Source organism: Ascaphus truei, chromosome 9 (assembly GCF_040206685.1).
Source record: "Ascaphus truei isolate aAscTru1 chromosome 9, aAscTru1.hap1, whole genome shotgun sequence".
Lineage (NCBI taxonomy): Eukaryota > Metazoa > Chordata > Amphibia > Anura > Ascaphidae > Ascaphus > Ascaphus truei.
The window spans coordinates 50,360,248-50,381,414 of record NC_134491.1 but is presented as its reverse complement, the minus strand read 5'-3'; the positions used below and the strand labels follow the sequence as shown (position 1 = coordinate 50,381,414).

Below are 21,167 nucleotides of genomic sequence, written 5' to 3'. Positions count from 1 at the left end.
ATACTAAAATTGTCAAGGCAACCCTGACTGGACCAGCATCTCACACATACAAATACCCAGCATCTCATACACACACACACACACACACACACACACACACACACACACACACACACACACACACACACACACACACACACACACACACACACCCACCCACCCACCCAGAAACTCATACATCCAGACACATACCCACCATCTCGCACATATACGCAGCCTCCTAATTTGGGTCATTACATAGCAACAATCGCATACTTGTCTCAAGAACGCACTCACAGTTCTCATTGAAAGTGTCATGTAGATGTCAACACTTGTGAGAGTTTGACACCTGATTGCACCGCCCGAAGGTCTACAAGTAACAAACAAGTCAAACTTTGTCATCAGAACCGCCGTGTCAGGGCACAGGGAAAGACATCTGCAGAAAATATTCAAGCACGATCTACTCCCAGCAGGCTCTGGTTTGCAAGGACTTTAAAAATACTTTGTTACTTGATTTAATATTTCACCTCTAACTTTGAAGTATAGCAAGACATAACCATTATACTTAATATCAAGGGGTGTTTATAATAATAATAACAACTTTATTTCATATAGCGCCTTTTTCCCAATGGGACGCAAAGCGCTAAACAATTACAGCACAGCGCGCGGTACGCAGCGCAAAGGAATTGTTACAGACACAGTCCCTGCCCAGAGGAGCTTACAATCTATGATTTTGGTGATGCACAGGGTGATAAAGTGACTTGCCCAAGGTTCCCCTGATTCAAACTGAGTGTCATTGTTTACAGGGTCAATGTCTTTACTCACTGAGCCGCTCCTTCTTTATGATGACGTCAAGCATATGCTTTACTGCTGTAAAATAAACTATTAGTGCCTGATGTATCACATTTCTGTCCTGAATAACTGATTTACTACTGCAGCAACCAGTATCTCAATGTCCTGCATTGAAGAGTTCATAATGATCTGACCACCCATTGACATTTTCATCAGTGCCTGTCTTTGTATTGAATATCAATGAATGACAATTAATTACACTGATAAATTTAGGGACCTATTCATCAGTTGGAAAAACTGGGACAGCCTGGTGCAAATGAAAAAACAGCATCAGATGTACTAAAGATATAGATAATATGAAATATTGGTCTTCTATCCATCTGTAGAGTTTAGTACAGGGGTGGGCAACTCCAGTCCTCAAGGGCCACCAACAGGTCAGGTTTTCAGGATATTCCTGCTTCAGCGCAGGTGGCTCAATCGGTCCCTGCTTCATCATAGGTGGGTCAATCTGTCCCTGCTTCAGCACAGGTGGCTCAGTGCAAGACTGAGCCACCTGTGCTGAAGCAGGGATATCCTGAAAATCTGACCTGTTGGTGGCCCTTGAGGACTGGAGTTGCCCACACCTAGATTAATAGGTGTGCTGTATGGTCCCTTATGTTAACCTCCAACCCCTCACTATACCCTTGCACTCAGTGTGGTTTGAATTGTATTGATCATTAGGAAGAGAAATGTGTGAATAATACAGAAAAATAGCCCTTATGAGTTGACTGTGAGATCAGTACAGGGACCGATCTGTTCTGTGGAGCAAAAGCACAGCATCGTGTTATTGTTAATCTACATGCCGTAAAAACAATTTACACAAAATAACCTTTTAAAATCCGAACCCTTGTGGCTTGGCTGGTGACAGAAGACTAACATACTAAATACTGCATTATTGTATGTTGTTATTTTTAAAGACAGAAGCAGAAATACAGCACATGTGAAAGGTTAGCATGTTACTCATTATACAGTCTGGAGCAGATTTATATAGTCATTCAAGTCAGTAAATTGTACTGTATGTAAAAGCCGATCGAATGAATGATCTATCTCCAAAAAGCAGTTATACACGAAAAGTATCTGTGTGCCATCAGGTGTGTGTATCAGACTCTCCTTTATAGAATGGATTACATTTGTTTTTCCTCAACAAGTTTATACTTTTTACTAAAAAAAACTGAGGGTTAGGTCCTCAGAAGTCCGTTAAATCTGGGCACGTTACCGGGGTTTAACAGGAATCCACAAAGCTAAATAAATACTGTATATGCAAAACCAACGTCCATTAGTGACTGTATTAGCATAGGTTTAACGCCATGTGAAGTTAGCGCTGCCTTGCGTTACCTTTAAATAACATCGCGTTAACCCTGACTTACCCAAAGGTGGCGTTATACCCATGCAGGCTCTGAATAGGTGATTAATTGCAGTAAAGAGAAGACGGGAGAGGAAAATAACCCTGTACATAACAATGTGATCGTTAAATCAGACCGATAGTTAATTCAGCGGTGGATTTCCTATTGGGCCTGATAGGGCTAGGGCGGCAACATTTTGGGGCGCAAGTGGCTGTCACCGGGACGTCACACAGCGCCGCGTTGCCATGCAGTGGGGCGCGCAGCGTCAAATGACGCGGGAGGAGGGCGGCACCAGGTAAGTGCCTAAGGGCGGCATATTTTTAAATCCGCCACTCGTGGTCTCACACTTATCCTGCCCCTGTAACAGACCTATTCCAGGGCCTGGGTGGGAGTGGCGCCACCTTTAGCGCTGACCTAACTAACGCTACGTTAACCCCCTGCGGTAACTATAGCGGAGCGCTGAGGATCGGCGCGGTTAGGGGAACGCCTCTTCTGTATATCAATATTAACCACCCATTATAGTAACGCAGGGCTCGTTACGGCTGAAAACAGCACTTAGCGCATCGTTACTGAGCTTTGAAGATCCCCGTTAGCACTTAACGAGAAGTTAATTGAAGTTCACGTCTCATTAAGTAATTAACGGTCTTCTGAGGATCTATTCCAATAAGAGCAAAAGGAGATGAAATGTTTGAAGGCATAAAGAAGTGGATTATATTCGGTCTCCGTACTATGAAGGCTCTGGTCCTTTTTCTGTAAAGTACCAATAGGGATTTCCCTGCCAAGTACTATTTGCACTTTACAGAATAAGAAACAGCCTTTATCTCCAAACACACAAGGAAGTTAAAAACATTCAAGGACATGAATTTCCAGTAAGTAACACTAGAGGGCACTCTTGTTCAGGGTTTCAGTGACAAGACACCCAGTCCTGTGGTAATGGAATACACTTTTTTTTCTCTATTCAATAACATTCGTAGTTAATGTTTTATTGCAAAACGTATTTGTGATGGAAATTATTTACACATGAAATACTTTGTTGGACTACTTTCTTTTGAAAACCATCGAACGAAGAAGTATGTATGTCTTTATTTATGTAGCGCCATTAATGTACAGTTGGGTCCGGAAATAATTGGACACTGATACACGTTTTGTTATTTCGGCTATGTACCAAAATAAATTCAAGTTCCAGTTAAATAATGAATATGGACTTAAAGTGCATTATATCAGCTTTAATTTGAGGGTATTCACATCCAAATTGGAGGAAGGGTTTAGGAATTACATCTCTTTAATATGTAGCCCCCTCTTTTTCAAGGGACCAAAAGTAATTGGACAATTGACTCAAAGGGGCCAATGCAGAAAGGGGCGAGAAGCCCTATCTCGCCAGTTTTTTGCAAAATATGCCTACAGCAATTCAGTAAATGGCGAAAAACTGGCGAGATGAGGAAAATCCGGCTTTTTTTTTGGTGTGAAAAAAATCTCGCCGCGCGGGTGGTGAGATGCAATATCTCGCCAATTTAAAACCCCGCTGTATCTAGTAGCCCCGATTAGCATCTCGGCGCTGATCGCGGCTATAAAATGGAGAGATTTTCTCAAAATTGCTCCGCCAACAAGAAAGTGGTGCTGAGCGGCGAAAAGGGACATAGAAAAAAAATCTGTCCCTTTTCCTGGCTCGGATTGATGCAGGGGGGCTCTTACACACTGCACCCATCCCTGCTAACCACAATATATGTATATATATATATGTGTGTATATATATATATATATATATACACACATATATACACACATACACATATATATATATATATATATATATATATATATATATATATATATATATATATATAAATAATACACCAGTAACCCCTTCAGTTTCATATATTTATTGGCATGCACAGCAATGACACTATAGGGCTCGCCATCTCTCTGCCGGATTCCTCTCCCAGATATGCGCACTTTCCTGCATACTGCGAGGGGAATCCTCCAAAAAGATGGAGAGTTTAAAGTATGGCGAATGGCCATTCTCGCAGTTCTCTGCATTGGCCCCAAAAGCTGTTTCATGGACAGGGGTGGGCTATTCCTTCGTTATTTCATCATCAATTAAGCAGGTAAAAGGTCTGGAGTTGATTCCAGGTGTGGCATTCGCATTTGGAAGCTGTTGCTGTGAACCCACAACATGCAGTCAAAGGAGCTCTCAATGCAAGTGAACAGGGCATCCTTAGGCTGCAAAAAAAAAAAGAAAACCCATCAGAGAGATAGCAGGAACATTAGGAGCGGACAAATCAACAGTTTGGTACATTCTGAGAAAAAAAGAACGCACTGGTGAGCTCTGCAACACAAAAAGTACTGGACGTCCGTGGAAGACAACAGTGGTGGATGATCGTAGGATCCTTTCCATGGTAAAGAAAACCCCTTCACAACATCCAGCCAAGTGAAGAACACTCTCCAGGCAGAAAGACCCACGAACAAACAACAACTGAAGACAGCTGCAGTAAAGGCCTGGCAAAGCATCACAAAGGAGGAAACCCAGCGTTTGGTGCTGTCCATGCGTTCCAGACTTCAAGCAGTCATTGCCTGCAAAGGATTCTCGACAAAGTATTAAAAAAGAACATTTTATTTATGATTGTGTTAATTTGTCCAATTACATTTGAGCCCCTGAAATAAGGGGACTGTGTATGAAAATGGTTGCAATTCCTAAACGTTTCCTACGATATTTTTGTTCAACCCCTTGAATTAAAGCTGGAAGTCTGCACTTCTATTGCATCTCGGTTGTTTCATTTCAAATCCATTGTGGTGGCGTACAGAGTCCAAATTATGAAAATTGTGTCAGTGCCCAATTATTTCCGGACCTAACTGTACATAGCGCTTCACAGCAGTAATACACGTGACAATCATATAAATAACAAATAATACAAATAACACATAACGGGGAGAAGTGCTTCAGACATAAAAGTATCATTTAGAAAAAAGAGTCCCTGCACCGAAGAACTTACAATCTAATTGGGAGGTAGGAAGAACGTACAGAGACAGTAGGAGGGCGTTCTGGTAAGTGCGTCTGCAGGGGCCAAGGTTTATGTATGTGGTGTACAGAATCAGCCACGGAGCTTCTCATATGCTTCGTTAAGTATTTCCATTAGGAGTAAGCCCCAATTTTACTTTCAATACTTATTCAGGCTTATATTAGCCCGTGGCCTAGCTAACGTTATCTTTATTAATAAGACTATGAATCGGTGTAAAGCATAGCAATGGCTTGTTTCAGGTGAAAAATCGCACACACAGTCTCCAGGTGACATAAAATAGTTGAAGTTTGATAAAAAGAAGAGAAGCACACAGGCACTGTTACATTTTGTTACCATTCTGAATGTAAAAATGAATGCCTGTCACGTGGCCTTTTGGCCACAAGTTCGAATGACCAGAGGTATTCATTGTAATAATAGTAATGGGTGGATTACAAAATCGTGTATGGTTTTTCTTACATGTATGTACCAGGGTTAACTACTTAGTCACCTTGACGTAACAAGTCATGCAATTAGTATTGTGTTTGGTCACATAATCAGGGGTGCTCAACTCCAGTCCTCAACACCTCCCAACAGGTCAGGTGTTCAGGATATTTCTGCTTCAGTACATGTGGCTCAGTCTTTGATTGAGCCCTCTGTGCTGAAGCAGAGACCGATTGAGCCACCTGTGCTGAATCAGGGACCAACTGAGTCACCTGTGCTGAAGCAGGGACTGATTGAGCCACCTGTGCTGAAGCAGGGATATCCTGAACACCTGACCTGTTGGGGGTGGGGGGAGGGGGCTTGAGGACCGGAGTTGAGCCCCCCCTGACATAAATGACAGAATTCTTAGACAACCAGAGAGAAGTCTTCAAACCATGACGCCTTCTATTAATAGTCGGTACACGGGACATCTGCAGCCTGGTATCCCGAAGGCCTGCACATTTCAGGAGCTTTGTGTTCCAGAAGGCAGAGAGCGGTGATCAATATGGCTCAATATAGTACTTCTCCCCGGGCCACTTATCTGAAGTGGCTAAGTAGGCGACAGTGCAGCTTGTTAACATTTCTGTTATACTACATATGTTTCTTTCCTCAAGCAACTTACCCCCTTTCATCTCAAATTCCTTTAATGCCACTAGATCCACTCAAGGAAAATTCCACAGTCTGTGCAGTTTTTGCAACCACTTTCCTTAACCCGGTTTGATTCATTTTCTCTGGTTGACTGATGTACTCATCCAGGGCACCAAACTGTCCACATTAAAGCATCGATCTTATATTTGTAACGCAGCCTTTTTGACATGCTTCAGCCAGCTTCCCTTGTGCAATGTCTGCTTTCTCTGCTAAAGTATAATGAACATACATTCACACACTACACAAACTCACAGAGAAGCGCACGGGCTTAGTAATGTGCTGGTCTCCCAAAGTAACTCGGTTAGATAGTCACTAATGACGTGAATTAAAATGTTTGCAATCTTTGAATATGTTGGTATAAACAAAGATCAGTGTCCTTGGCAAGGGTGCCTTGCAGGAAATAATAATATCATACATTATTTTTTATTGTAGTATTTTAAATGGCCAAGTAGATGCACAATAATAAATCGTGACTTTTTGAAAATCGAACAAAACAAAAAGATAAACATAAATGTCTACACAGCATCTATGAACAACGCATAAAGTAACCGTTTCCTATGAAACACATTTCTAGTGTACCACAAATACACATTTATTCATGAACAGCTATGAAATGGTAAGTAAAAGAAACACAAACAAATAGTAATATCTTATAACAAAGCCCCGAATTCTCACATAGAATGAAACGGCTCCACATCACATCGTGACAACTGGACAATCACCCGACTTCAACAGCTGGACCGGGAAATGATGTTACAGTTCAGCGTCGTATTGATGGGATTCGTGTTCTGGCCGTGAGCTACGTGATGACGAGAATAAGCCTCCTCCCTACGCGTTTCACAACACATTGCTTCGTCAGGGGTGGTAACATCGCTTCCCAATCTAACTCTGCTCGGTCTGCAGAGTGCGCCGTGGTGACACTGCGATGTGGAGTTGTTTTATTCTTTCTTATATGTAAAGTGAGAATTTGGGGATATTTAATAAAAATAATACTATTAACTCACTAACCCAGTATGTGCTTGTTCTTTTCTAAGACAGTCAGAAGGTTCTAAAACCTACTTCTTCAACTTAGCTTCTACAGGAGTTGTATGGAGTAGCAGAAGAGAGAGGCAGAGAGAGAAAGAGCGTGAGACTCAGCAAGTTACTCTAACTCCTCTACAATGTATGAATATAATGAATAATTAATATTATATTGAATATATAGTATATATGCAATATAATATTAATTTAATTATATTTATATTCAAATATTAATATTATTGATGACGTATACAAAGGACCATCAGATCTCTCTCTACTTAGGGTCTATACCCAGCTAGTATACTAGTCAATCTGTGCCAGTTCGTTTAACACTGTTACATTATGCTGGTGTTGAATAAAGGGGTTGGTATACAGATATAACTCTACTACTCTGCTCTACAAGTCAATACAAGCCAATAATGTCCAGTTGTTGAACACTTACAATACATTGGTGTTGGGTATATTGGTTGACTTACGGATACCATTATCTGACCCCTCTCATCTCTACTTTCTGCTCGTATAATAGCCAATCAGTGTCAGTTGGTTTATTACCATTACATTACACCAGTGTTTCCCAACTCCAGTCCTCAGGGAACCCCAACAGGTGAGGTGTTGAGGATATCCCTGCTCCCGCACAGGTGGGTCAATCAGCGGCTCAGTCGTTTTGACTGAGCCACCTGTGCTGGAGCAGGGATATCCTTAAGGCCTGACCTGTTGGGGTTTCCCCGAGGACTGGAGTTGGGAAACACTGCATTACCCTATTGTTAGGTATAGTGGTTGGCACCATATGACCTCTCGCTACCCTCTTACAGTATCATTTTTTCATGCTTTATGTTGGTATTATAGCATTTGCCGGCTTCTTTTAATTTTTTTTTTTTTTTGCCATCATTTTGTAGACATCCAAAACCAATACATAAGTACATTAAATAACATGAAAATAAATGTGGAACATTTGCTACAGAGCAAAAGGGTGGAATAGTAAATGGTCCACAGTCTAGGTCAAGAGTGGCCAACTCCAGTCTTCAAGGGCCACCAACATGTCAGGTTTTCATGATATCCCTGTTTCAGCACAGTTGGCTCAATCAGTGGCCCAGTCAAAGACTAAGCCACTGATTGAGCCACCTGTGCTGAAGCAGGGATATCCTGAAAACCTGACCTGTTGGTGGCCCTTGAAGACTGGAGTAGCCTACCCCTGCTCTAGGTGGTGCTAACAGTCAGCTGGTACAAAGACCCCCCCCCATGCTCTACATGAATTTGCTGCTCCACATGGACACATTCAGTGGTCTACTCTACAGGCAGAACCACTTTCATTGACCTTTACAGTAATATTGCCAAATATGAAAACCGAGTCTCCATCGTTTTCTCCTCTGGGCTGACAGGGGCTGAGAGGCTCACAAGGAAGGTGGGGAACTTCTAGATATTGTTTAACCAGACACTGTGGTCTGAGCAGCAGGCTATCTTGATTCAGAGCTGAAGAACGTTCAGTGGTTTGAGGCCTCCTTAAACCAGCAGGCGTTAATCCAGACAATCGCACAGGGATATAATCCCCCGACTCTTCTTCTGGTCCTGTCTCTGCAAAAGAAGCAATGCTGAACATGGAGAAAGAACCCAGGCGTAGCCTCTTCTCAAAGGGATTCGCGTGGGGATGAGGTCTTAACAAATGTACCCTTCTGGTGTTTGACGTGGCCTTTTCTGTGGTTCCCATGGAAGGCACATCTTCCAGAAGAACGTTTATTTTGAAAAGTGTCTTCTGTTTTAGATTGGAAAGGGCTTTTCTGAACCTTTTGCTCAAGAGGGCATATAAAAGTGGGTTAATGGCGGAGTTGAGAAGCGCTAACCACGCAGCCAGCGTTTGTATCTGCAGAGGAAGTTTCCATGTCGTGTTCCTCGCTGTGACAGACTGCAGTATGCTTACGATTATATACGGCACCCAACAACAAATGTAAATCAAAATAACTAGAAATAACCTGCAGGTGCCATTGTGCTCCCGCCCTGGGGTATTATACATGGCAAAGATGTCCTGCTTTCTGCTGTGAGAGGAAGCGGGACTGGGTAAATGGGAGGTATCAATGCTGCTTTGGGAATCATCTGTATTGGGATCAGGAGGGATGTCCTCTGCGTTGTTTGTGTCCATTTTAACTGACACGTTGCTGTCTGGTCCCAGGAAGCTTGGGATTGGTTTCATATTCTTCTGCAGCTGACATTCAATGTTATGTATGCGTCTGGCATGATCTCTTGCAACCTTCACTATGCGTATGTAACAAAATACCATAGCAAATGTTGGCAACAAGAACGAACAGGCCATTACAAATCCAGTGTAACTAGGGCTATGTGCCCAGTTAACAGAGCAGCTAAATGTGGCAGGCAAGTACTCAAAATGCCCCCACCCTACAAAGGGTGGGACTCCAGAAAATGTAGCCTGTGTCCAGATCCATATGACGGTGCCAATGGCTCGCTTCACTGTACTTTGGGTGTTATACTGAAAGCAGTCAATAATTGCTCGATACCTGTCCAGTGCTATGGCAGCCAAAGTCAAAACGGAAGATGTACAGTAGACCACAAATGCATATCCCATGTACAAACATAAATACTGCAAGGGAAAAGACATGTTAGTAAAGTACATGTGTTCGTAGAGAATGTACATAAACAGATAAATAATAATAACAATAATAATAATAATAATAATAAAAACTCCATAGAAAATATTTAAAAACATTAACAGTAAATCACGTTGTTGAATCTTCCCATATTCCATAGAACACTAACACACACTTAATAAGCGTTGTTGGATTTGGTAATGTATGTTGCTTTAAATACCTCTGTTTGTTCTGCAGCACCTTTCAGTTTGGCAAGTGAAGACTGACATGTGCCAACCAATTATTAAATGATCAACATTTTTTTCCCCCAATTATATTTGCTGTAGGCAGGTGTTGGCATGTGCAGAAAATGCAATCTGGGCACTGTTTATCCCACGTAAAGGACAAACAGGTATTTTCAAAATATATATGTTTTAACATTAAGTGCAGAATGCACGACACTCCGTTAGGGCGCTATGTGTAGACTCAAGTTAATGCTAAAACTGTATCCCCATTAATGTAACAATGCGACAAAGGACCTTTGTGGTCCAAAACGTCACCGATTTTTATGTTTGTTTTGTATCTTTGATGGAGCTAATAAAGTAAATAACTTGAATTGAAGGAGTGCTGAGCATAAGTTACTGTATGTTCCATTTGTTTCAGGGGAACTAGGAAAGTACAGCTTGCACCCACCGAAAGATAAACGGAATGTTTTTTAAACCTGTATACACCATGAGTGCCTGCTACTGTTTTAATATATGTATTTCTTTTCTTTCATACAATGACCTTCAGGCCTCTAACCCTCCTTTGGCTAACAGGGCTGTTAGCCATGTTGTAGAGGGGGGGGGAGGTTACATATGTTGGGGTGGGGGTACAGGTGTGGGTGTTGGGGTGGGTGCTTCAGGATTAGCACCCCCCCAGTTGTAGGAGGTAATCCTTTACCAGGAATAGTGGATAGTAAGACATTACCCAGCAATGACTTACCTCTTTGGTAGGAAAGTAGGGTAGTTAGAGTTATATTTTAACCCTTTTGTAGCACTTGGTGGTCAACTGGTCATGGGTTGTCCATGGTTAGCTGGCCACTTTCGCTACTAATCGGTTAATATGTGACAAAATGTATAAAGGTACATTGAATGAACCTGTAGTGTAGGGAAAGGGGTAACGTATCATTATTTTAAGATTACGTAGAGTGTCCTGAAATAACATGGCGTTACCCGAATGGCGATGAGCTCACGAACATCATCTTATATTTGCAGATAATTAGCTCAGTGGATACGGCGTTAACTCAGTAAAAATAACATCCATTCTGTTTTAGGTAACATCCCATTGTGTTCTCTTATTTAACACAGCTTAGTACATCGCTCCCTACAACTTTGCATGAAAGTTCACCTTATCATTAGCCTGCCACCTACATTATTACGTAGCAAAGTACTGGTCAATAACGCTATGTGGAAACCAATCTACAAAATGGCTTCGTTGAAAGAATTTAGACCCTAAAAAGTTCTTTAAGTACCTGTACCTTAATAACAAAAAAAGGAAAAAAGAAAATATAGGACCCTTTCAGTGTGAGATGGGCAGGCAGATTATTGGAGATAAGGAAAAAGCTGAGGTATTAAACAAATTCTTTGCCTCTGTGTTTACCAGGGAAGAATCAATTTCGATAGTAGTGCCACAGGAAGAAGCCACAACCTCCATATTAATGAACAATTGGTTAACTGAGGAAGAAGTTCATAGGCGGCTTGATAAAAGTAAAGTAAATAAGGCACCTGGCCCTGATGGCATACATCCAAGAGTTCTTAATTAGTCAAGTTCAGTATTAGCCAAACCATTATATTTAATATTCAAGGACTCCATTTCCACAGGCTCAATACCACAAGATTGGCGTAAAGCAGATGTGGTGCCTATATTTAAAAAGGGGAGCTAGATCACAACCGGGGAATTACAGACCTGTAAGCGCTGACTTCAATAGTGGGGAAACTACTTGAAGATTTAGGATAGTATTCAGGAATACCTAATGGAAATCAAAATTATTAGTAATAGTCAGCATGGATTTATGAAGGATAGATCATGCCAAACTAACCTTATTTGTTTCTTTGAGGTGGTAAGTAGGAATTTAGACCAGGGTAATGCAGTTGATGTGGTCTACTTAGATTTTGCAAAGACTTTTGATACGCAAGAGGTTAGTGTACAAAATAAAGCAAATTGGACTCAGTAAAAATATATGCACCTGGATTGAAAACTGGTTGAAGGACAGACAACAGAGGGTTGTCATAAATGGAACCTTTTCAGGTTGGGCTAAAGTTGTGAGTGGAGTACCTCAAGGATCGGTACTGGGACCCCTGCTTTTTAACTTGTTTATTAATGACCTTGAGGTTGGCATAGAGAGCAAAGTCTCCATCTTTGCTGATGACACTAAATTGTTTAAGGTAGTAGAATCAGAGCAGGATGTAATTTCTCTCCCGATGGACTTGGAGAGACTGGAAACTTGGACAGGTACATGGCAGATGAGGTTTAATACAGATAAATGTAAGGTTATGCATTTGGGAAGCAAGAATAAACAGGCGACTTACAAATTAAATGGGGATACATTAGGGGAATCATTGATGGAGAAGGATGTAGGAGTGGTTGTAGACAACAAGCTTAGCAATAGTGCCCAAAGTCATGCAGTAGCTGCAAAGGAAAACAAGATCTTATCTTGCATTAAATGGGGAAGGGACGTAAACATAATTATTCCCCTATATAAAGCATTAGTAAGACCACACCTGGAATATGGAGTACAATTTTGGGCACCACTCCTTAGAAAAGACATTATGGAACTAGAGAGAGTGCAGAGAAGAGCCACCAAATTAATAAAGGGGATGGGCAATCTAATTTATGAGGAGTGGCTAGCTAAATTAGATTTATTTACATTAGAAAAGAGGCGTCTAAGAGGGGATATGATAACTATATACAAATATATTCGGGGACAGTACAAGGAGCTTCCAAAAGAACTATTCATCCCACGGGCAGTACAAAGGACTCTGGTCATCCCTTAAGGTTGGAGGAAATGAGATTTCACCAGCAACAAAGGGAAGGGTTCTTTACAGTAAGGACAGTTACAATGTGGAATTCATTAACTATGGAGACAGTGATGGCAGATACAATAGATATGTTCAAAAAAAAGGTTGGACATGTTTTTAGAAAGGAAAGGTATACTGGGATATACCAAATAAGTAAACATGGGAAGTATGTTGATCCAGGGAGTAATCTGATTGCCAATTCTTGGAGTCAGGTAGGAATTTATTTTCCCCCTTATGAGATTTCATTGAATGATATTTCTGTTTTCTGTTTGCCTTCCTCTGGATCAATATACTGTAAGTATGGAAATAGGATAAGTATCTGTCATCTAAATTTAGCATAGGTTGAACTTGATGGACGTACGTCTTTTTTTCAACCTCATCTACTATGTAACTATGTAACAATGCAGCTATGTAACTATGTAATACTATGAGACAGGTCAAGTCGCTATATTTTTTGTAATCCAATGAAGGTTACTAATGCTAGAATTCAATGGTTGATGAATGTGAAAAACGGGTCCCATCGTTCTGTCCCATTGCCCTGGAGAATCGGAACCGCCAGAATGACTTACCTGTTGGTTAATCCATCTGTTATAAATGACAGAAGTGGCCACCAAAGGCATTACACCGACGCCCACAAGGAAGTCGCTCACAGCCAAGTTGAGGAGAAATATGGATGTTATTGAGTGGAAGTGCTTGGTTGCTGCAATAATGATAATAACTAGTAGATTTCCTGGAATAAATGACATATTTGGTTAACTTTGTGTAGTAATATTGGCCAGCCTTCAAACTAGTCTCTTAAAACACGTTGTTACCGCTCTGCTAGGGAAAGGGGTTAAGGGCGTGTCTATTTGCTTCTAGTGTTTGGGGTTATTTATTGCTGTCGTTGATTCAAAAACATTATTTTATTTACAGTGGATTTCTAAAGTAGAGCAGCTTTGGGCTGCAAAACGGGAGGAATCAGTAGGGCAGGGGTGGGCAACTCCACTCCTCAAGGGCCACCAACGGGTCAGGTTTTAAGGATATCCCAGCTTCAGCACAGGTGGCGCAATCAGTCCCAGCTTCAGCACAGGTGGCTCAATCAGTGGCTCAGTCTGAGCCACTGATTGAGCCACCTGTGCTGAAGCAGAGAAATCCTGCAAACCTGACCTGTTGGTGGCTCTTGAGGACTGGGGCTAGCAAGGAAAAGACAGCAAATTGAACAGGGGCTAGTTAGATATGTATTGTAGCTTGTTTTGTCACCAGACATCAGACCCCTCTTCGTTTGCATTTATACAGCTTTTCATTTGATTTCCCCTTTTTTTCACTCTTCGCCACTTCGCTAAACTGTCCCACCAGAAATTCCTTCATTTCACTTCAAGTTTAATGCTGGGCTTGCTTATTTTGGAAAAAAAACAAGCTAATTCCATATGGAGATTCACTGTGATCTCACTGTGCCGTATTCAGTGTGATCCTTATCTGTGTGGTACACTGGATCAATAATTAGAGCATGGATCCTTATTCTTGCCAGTCCACTTGAAGAAGAGACCTGTGAGGTTTTGAAAGCTCTGTACGCTATAATTAGTTAAGCTTCAAGTTGAAGTTAAATATTATTTGTACACATGCCATGTTTTGCAACTCTGTGCTGCAAAATGGAAGATGAAAATGCAATGCAACTATAAGCAACTTTTGTCTTTAAAACAGGTTTCTTCCCACCATCAATATTTGAAATAAAATTGCCTAATTAACTTTTACGGGGCATATATTGGACAGAAAGAGTTAAAATAACGCATTACATGGCCCTGCATTCACATATACAATTAGATTGTAAGCTCTTCAGAGCAGGGACTCCTTTTCCTAAATGTTACTTTTATGTCTGAAGCGCTTCTTCCCTTTATGTGTTATTTGTATTATTTGTTCTTTATATGATTGTCACGTGTATTACTGCTGTGAAGTGCGATGTACATTAATGGCACTATATAAATAAAGACATACGTACATACACTTATAACATTTAACACTGGATCTAGATTTTATGATCAGATTACATACTAAACAACGAACAAGTCTTACCTGTGACAGCTGTAATGCACATAATTATCATTACAAATCCCAGAATCCCCTTTGTTAAAGAACCTAGTCCGTAGGTTAGATCCACTGTGCTGCCATTTTGTGCACCCGAGCACATATTGCTGGATGACAGGAAGCTGTTTCTTGGCAAGCATGATAGATTCCCCCAATTAGACGGCGTTGAAAACATTTTGCATTGTATTCTCCCTTGAGAAGAAATCCTCCGCTTGGCGCTTTATTCTTCAAGAATAACATTTACGGTCCATTTTCTCACGAGCGATTTACCGGTGGTGGATGTGAAACTTCAGTTTCCATTTGTATCCATGTTTCAGCTGTTGGATATTCTGTGCTATCATAGTGTGTTTGTGTGTGGGTGTGTTTATTGCTAGAATTGCAATCAGACCATGAAAGGCATTACTTGTAGGCCCTAGATTTGTATCAGCGTTAAATAAATGTATCACTGGACCAGAGATGGAAAAATAAAACAGATTCTACCGATAAAACCACAGCAACTAACAGCCATTGCTGTGTTTGCTGTCAGATAATCCTTTGAAGATGACCCACATATGCCTGGAAGTCCTCACTAAGAAGAAAGGAACCCTCTGAGGCTTTTTAATGGAACAAGCAGCGAGAAAAGACAGAGAAAAGGTAGATGGATAGTCATGGAAACCAGCATCCCATTGACGACATGATGTGCTGTGTGGCTGACAAACCATGTCATCGTCAGACACAAGACAACTCAGATGCAAATGTGTGGCATTCACTGCTCTAGCATACAAATACTGTATGTGCTGTTAAACGGGCCCTGCTATCCAGGGGGGGGTCCCAAGCTGGAATATGTTAGCGGCACGTAAACCTAACCTTGCACCCCGACCACGTTTGGGTCTCAATCATGTAACACACATGGCATTGGCAATCCCGATTCAGAACAGAACCAGAGCTAGTGCAGGGGTGGCCAACTCCAGTTCTCAAGGGCCACCAGCAGGTCAGGTTTGTAGGATATCCCTGCTTCAGCACAGGTGGCTCAATGAAAGGGTCAGTCCAAAACTGAGCCACCAATTTGGGCTGCCTGTGCTGAAGCAGGGATTGATTGAGCCACCTGTGCTGAAGCAGGGACTGATTGAGCCACCTGTGCTGTAGCTGGGATATCCTTAAAGCCTGATCTGTTGGGGAGGGGGGGAGATAGATGGGGGAAGTGCATGGAGTAGAGCACCCCAATATGGAGTAGACCACCCCTGCTTTACATAAATGGTCCAGTAAATCTCTTTCACATCACTCATACCCTAAATTTGCCATATAATTATATAAATGTATGCTGTTTTCAAGCAAAAACACATACCTCATTTTGACCTCACTAAACATATTTATTAAGAACACGTATAACCTATTTACCAAAGTAAATCATATCCTTCTTCCATTAGCTGCGCCGTTCTTTTACTTTGCACTAATGTGAATCCAGTTTGTAATTACACACTGAATCTGGTAGTTGAATAAAATGTGAATCATCAAGAAATAAACACAGCAGACACATACTTAATGATTAGAAAGCATACAGGCTGCAGAAGTGGCTCAGTGAGTAAAGACACTGACTCTCCAACAATGAGAACGAGTGTGAATTAGGGGAGCCTGGTTCAATTCCTGGTGTCAGCTCCTTGTGACATTGGGCAAATCACTTTATCTCCCTGTGCCTCCTGCATCAAAGGACTGGTGGGTTGATGGGTTGATGGACTTCCCATTGGGCCTAGGGAGCGGTGAAGGCCTCTGTTAACTTCACTTACTGGGGGAGAGATTGCACAACTCTTTTCTAGTAGGTTCCTGTCCTATTCAGAGGAGTTGTGATGGCTTAGTACCCATTATTATTGGGATAGCTTGTAGGGAGACAGTGATGCTAGATGAACCGGTTGGACTGATTCAATAGCACAGGTTGTCGTGGGACAGCAATGAATCCTTCAACTTCAAACTTAGACTTCCTGATCCTCTAACAGGCGCTCACTCAAGATCGGGACATGAACTAACTGGAAAACAATAGACAAAGCTAGCTGCAGAACAGACACATAGAACTGTATGTACAAGACCTTACATTGAGAACCCAAGTCAGAACGCCTAATCCTTCTTGAGGACGTGCTCCCAAATATTATGCAATACCAAATACAAGAAGAATATTTATCGGGACACTGTGTATACATGCATAGTATCATCATTATATATACAGCACAGCTGGTTTGTTGTATTTGATTTTTTTTTTTTTAACTTAATTTTTATTAAAAAATTATAGGGAGAGGGGGGAATGAAGAAAATAAAAAATGGGGGGGAAGGAAGGGTACAAAAAATAGAGATGGGAGAAAGTACACATTCATTTACAATTTTACCTAACGAGACTTCTTAAAATATTCTATCACACATTTAATATAAATATCAAATTTTTTATTTTTTATTTTATTTATTATTATAACAAAATTAAGTGGGTATTAATTTCTGGTTGATTTTCACTCAGAATCCAAGGTAACCACACCTTCTGAAAATCTGTGTAGGTGTCGTTATTAAGACTAACCAGTTTTTCCATGTAGCAAATCTGCCAGACTTTATTTTTAACTTTGGGAATTGAGGGAATAATTGTTTGTTTCCATACTGCCGCTAATTCGCGTCTTGCGGCTGAAGATATGTGGCACAGTAATTTATTTTCATGTCTCGTGAGGAGGTAATATGGTTTGTTTAAAAGAAATAACCAGGGATCCATTGGTAGGTCCAAACCGATTTTATTGTAAATTGCGGGTAGCCAATTTGGACTCTCTGCAGTATTGTTTATGATGGATGGGGATGGAGGATGCGACATGATGTATGGTATTTTACTATGAGCTTGAATTGTTTATGTATTGTTCATATATCTAATTGTTTTTATTTTTTATTATTAGATTTTTTATATATTTCAATAATAAATCCGATATTTTACAGAAATAGGAGTGCCTTTGAGTGCTACCTACTTGGAAGAGGTATATAGAAAGGGTAGGACAGGCATCCCATATATGGGGGATTCACTCAGTTCTTTGTCCAGTTGTCCCTGAAATGTATGTCGGGTTGCATAAATGTCCCATATTTTCGGGAGGAGGATGGTGTTGGGCAGCGGCAGAAGGTGGCGAGAGATGACGGCTGCAGTCTGCAGCAGAGAACAGAGGAGGACAATGGTGATGAGAGAGATGGATGGGGGAAAGTGAGAGATGGATGGGGGGGAGTGAGAGATGGATGGGGGGAGATGGAGAAAGGAGGGGGAAGAGAAAAGGGGAAGAAAGAGGGGAGTGTGTGTGGGGGAGAGGGGATTGTGCATCCCTCTTCATTAGACTACGCCAACTATGGTAACACAGCGGAGTGACGAAGCTTGCAAGTTGGAGAGAGCGGTTGTTGATTAGAGCGCTGTCGTGCCTCCGAGAGCCGTTACTGACGGCGTTCCCTATTATAAAAACTTAAATGTTGCAACCCTAAGAATGGGGATTTTCACCTGGAAACTACGCAGATGGCTGCTTCGGAGTATGTAGAATGACCTCCTTATTCTTCAATGATCCAAATAAAGAATTCTGAGATTACTTGCCGGATTCTCAGGTACTTCCTTACTGCAGATTACATTAAAGCTGCAGACCAAGCAATATCGTACGTTTTTTTTTTTAATAAATCAGTTCTGTACTATGAGAAAATACTTGTAGCATTAAAAAAAACTCTGAATGACATTTTTAATGTATTATAATTACATAGTTACATAGTAGATGAGGTTGAAAAAAGACATGCGTCCATCAAGTTCAACCTATGCTAAATTTAGACAACAGATACTTTATCCCAGGGGTGGGGAACGTCAGGCCCGAGGGCTGTATAAGGCCCCCGAAATCATTTGGTCTGGCCCTGCTAAGGCAACTGCTATAACCGGGGTCACGCTAATTTTAAAAAAATGACCGCCGCGCCCGATCGGGAGGAGGTGGTGTGAGGCGCCGGCAGCCCTACACGATCCCCAGCAGCCACTGTACTAGCCCCAGAAGCCACTGTACTTCCCCAGCAATTCCCCTCGCACTTATCCCAGCAGCCACCCTACACGAATCCCCCAGCAGCAGCAGCAGCAACTACCTAAGGTAGGGGGGGGGGGGAGATCTGTGTGCCTGCTGTGTGCCTGCCTATCTGTGTCTGTATGGCCTGCGAACGATGTTATAAATATCCAAATGGCCCGTGGCAGAAAAAAGGGTCCCCACCCCTGCTTTGTCCTATATCTATACTTACTGTACGTATTGATCCAGAGGAAGGCAAACAAAAAACCCCAGTGACGCATCATCCAATAATATCTCATAAGGGGAAAATAAATTCCTTCCTGACACCAAGAATTGGCAATCAGATTACTCCCTGGATCAACATCCTTCCCATGTTTACTTATTTGGTATATCCCTGTAAACCTTTCCTTTCTAAAAACATGTCCAACCTTTTTTTGAACATATCTATTGTATCTTCCATCACAGTCTCCATGGGTAATGAATCCCACAGTGTAACTGCCCTTACTGTAAAGAACCCTTTCCTTTGTTGTTGGTGAAATCTCCTTTCCTCCAACCTTAAGGGATGACCCGAGTCCTTTGTACTGCCCTTGGGACGAATAGTTCTTTTGGAAGCTCCTTGTACTGTCCCCAAATATATTTGTATATAGTTATCATATCCCCTCTTAGATGCCTCTTTTCTAATGTAAATAAATCTAATTTAGCTAGCCTCTCCTCTTAAGTTAGAATGTCCATCCCCTTTATTAATTTGGCGGCTCTTCTCTGCACTCTCTCTAGTTCCATAATGTCTTTTCTTAGGAGTGGTGCCCAAAATTGTACTCCATATTCAAGGTGTGGTCTTACTAATGCTTTATATAGGGGAATAATTATTTTTACGTCCCTTCCCCATTTAATGCAAGATAAGATCTTGTTTTCCTTTGCAGCTACTGCTTGTTGTCTACAACCACTCCTACATCCTTCTCCATCAATGATTCCCCTAATGTATCCCCATTTAATTTGTAAGTCGCCAGTTTATTCTTGCTTCCCAAATGCATAACCTTACATTTATCTGTATTAAATCTCATCTGCCATTTACCTGCCCAAGCTTCCAGTCTCTCCAAGTCCTTCTGGAGAGAAATTACATCCTGCTCTGATTCTATTACCTTACACAATTTAGTATCATCAGCAAAGATGGAGACTTTGCTCTTTATGCCAACCTCAAGGTCATTAATAAACACGTTTAAAAGCAGGGGTCCCAGTACCCATCCTTGAGGTACTCCACTCACGACCTTAGCCCAACCTGAAAAAGTTCCATTTATGACAACCTTCTGTTGTCTGTCCTTCAACCAGTTTTCAATCCAGGTGCATATATTTGTTTTATTTTGTACACCAACCTCTTGTGTGGAACCGTATCAAAAGCGTTTGCAAAATCTAAGTAGACCACATCAACTGCATTACCCTGGTCTAAATTTCTACTTACCTCCTCAAAGAAAAAAAAAGGTTAGTTTGGCAAGATCTATCCTTCATAAATCCATGCTATTACTAATAATTTTGTTTTCCATTGGGTATTCCTGAATATTATCCCGTATTAAACCTTCAAGTAGTTTTCCCACTATTGAAGTCAGGTTTACAGGTCTGTAATTTCCCGGTTGTGATCTATCTCCCTTTTTAAATATAGGCACCACATCTGCTTTACGCCAATCTTGTGGTACTGAGCCTGTGGAAATGGAGTCCTTGAATATTAAATGTCATGGTTTTGCTATTACTGAGCTTAACTCCTTGAGAACTCTTGGATGTATACCATCGGGGCCAGGTGCCTTATTTACATTACTTTTTTTTCATATACAAATGTAATTTTATACAACATTATAATGTAACAAGCATTTTTTGTTCCTATAGCAACCATTTACAAAGTCACATCCCCTTCCACTTCTGAAACAGGCCCTGCCACCCCTCTAGCTTTGCACCAATTGTATCTAGTGACTGCCTGGTCACATGATCTTCCCCACAGAACTTTGCATCTTTGGTTCTCTTCTGCTGCACTGACAGCCATTTAGTGAAACCCTGAGACGAATTTTCGCTGATCGATCACAGGAGAACGGATCAATTGGTAATTTAGCTAATTACTTATCAGTGTGTGGATTGTATTGATGCACATATGAAAAGGGGAAAAAAATAAAATAATAAT

At 41.3% G+C, this 21,167-nt stretch overlaps 1 protein-coding gene across 1 annotated transcript; it reads right to left on the bottom strand.

The window, feature by feature from the left end:
- Positions 1–8,497: 8,497 nt before the first annotated feature.
- LOC142502283 (5-hydroxytryptamine receptor 1F-like) lies at positions 8,498–13,699 on the bottom strand. The gene is made up of 2 exons (XM_075613111.1): positions 13,502–13,699; positions 8,498–9,887 (listed from the first exon to the last, which is right to left on the bottom strand). Exons 1-2 carry the CDS (start codon positions 13,676–13,678, stop codon positions 8,574–8,576), a joined length of 1,491 nt encoding a protein of 496 aa, XP_075469226.1. The 5' UTR covers positions 13,679–13,699; the 3' UTR covers positions 8,498–8,573.
- Positions 13,700–21,167: the final 7,468 nt, after the last annotated feature.

Bases quoted from the DNA above. Each gene is read 5' to 3' on its own strand.
- LOC142502283 (XM_075613111.1), bottom strand. From the start codon at position 13,678: ATGTCATTTATTCCAGGAAATCTACTAGTTATTATCATTATTGCAGCA. The intron at 9,888-13,501 runs GTAAGTCATTCT...TTTCCCTTGCAG, and splicing joins ACAGATGGATTAACCAACAG to TATTTATGTTTGTACATGGG.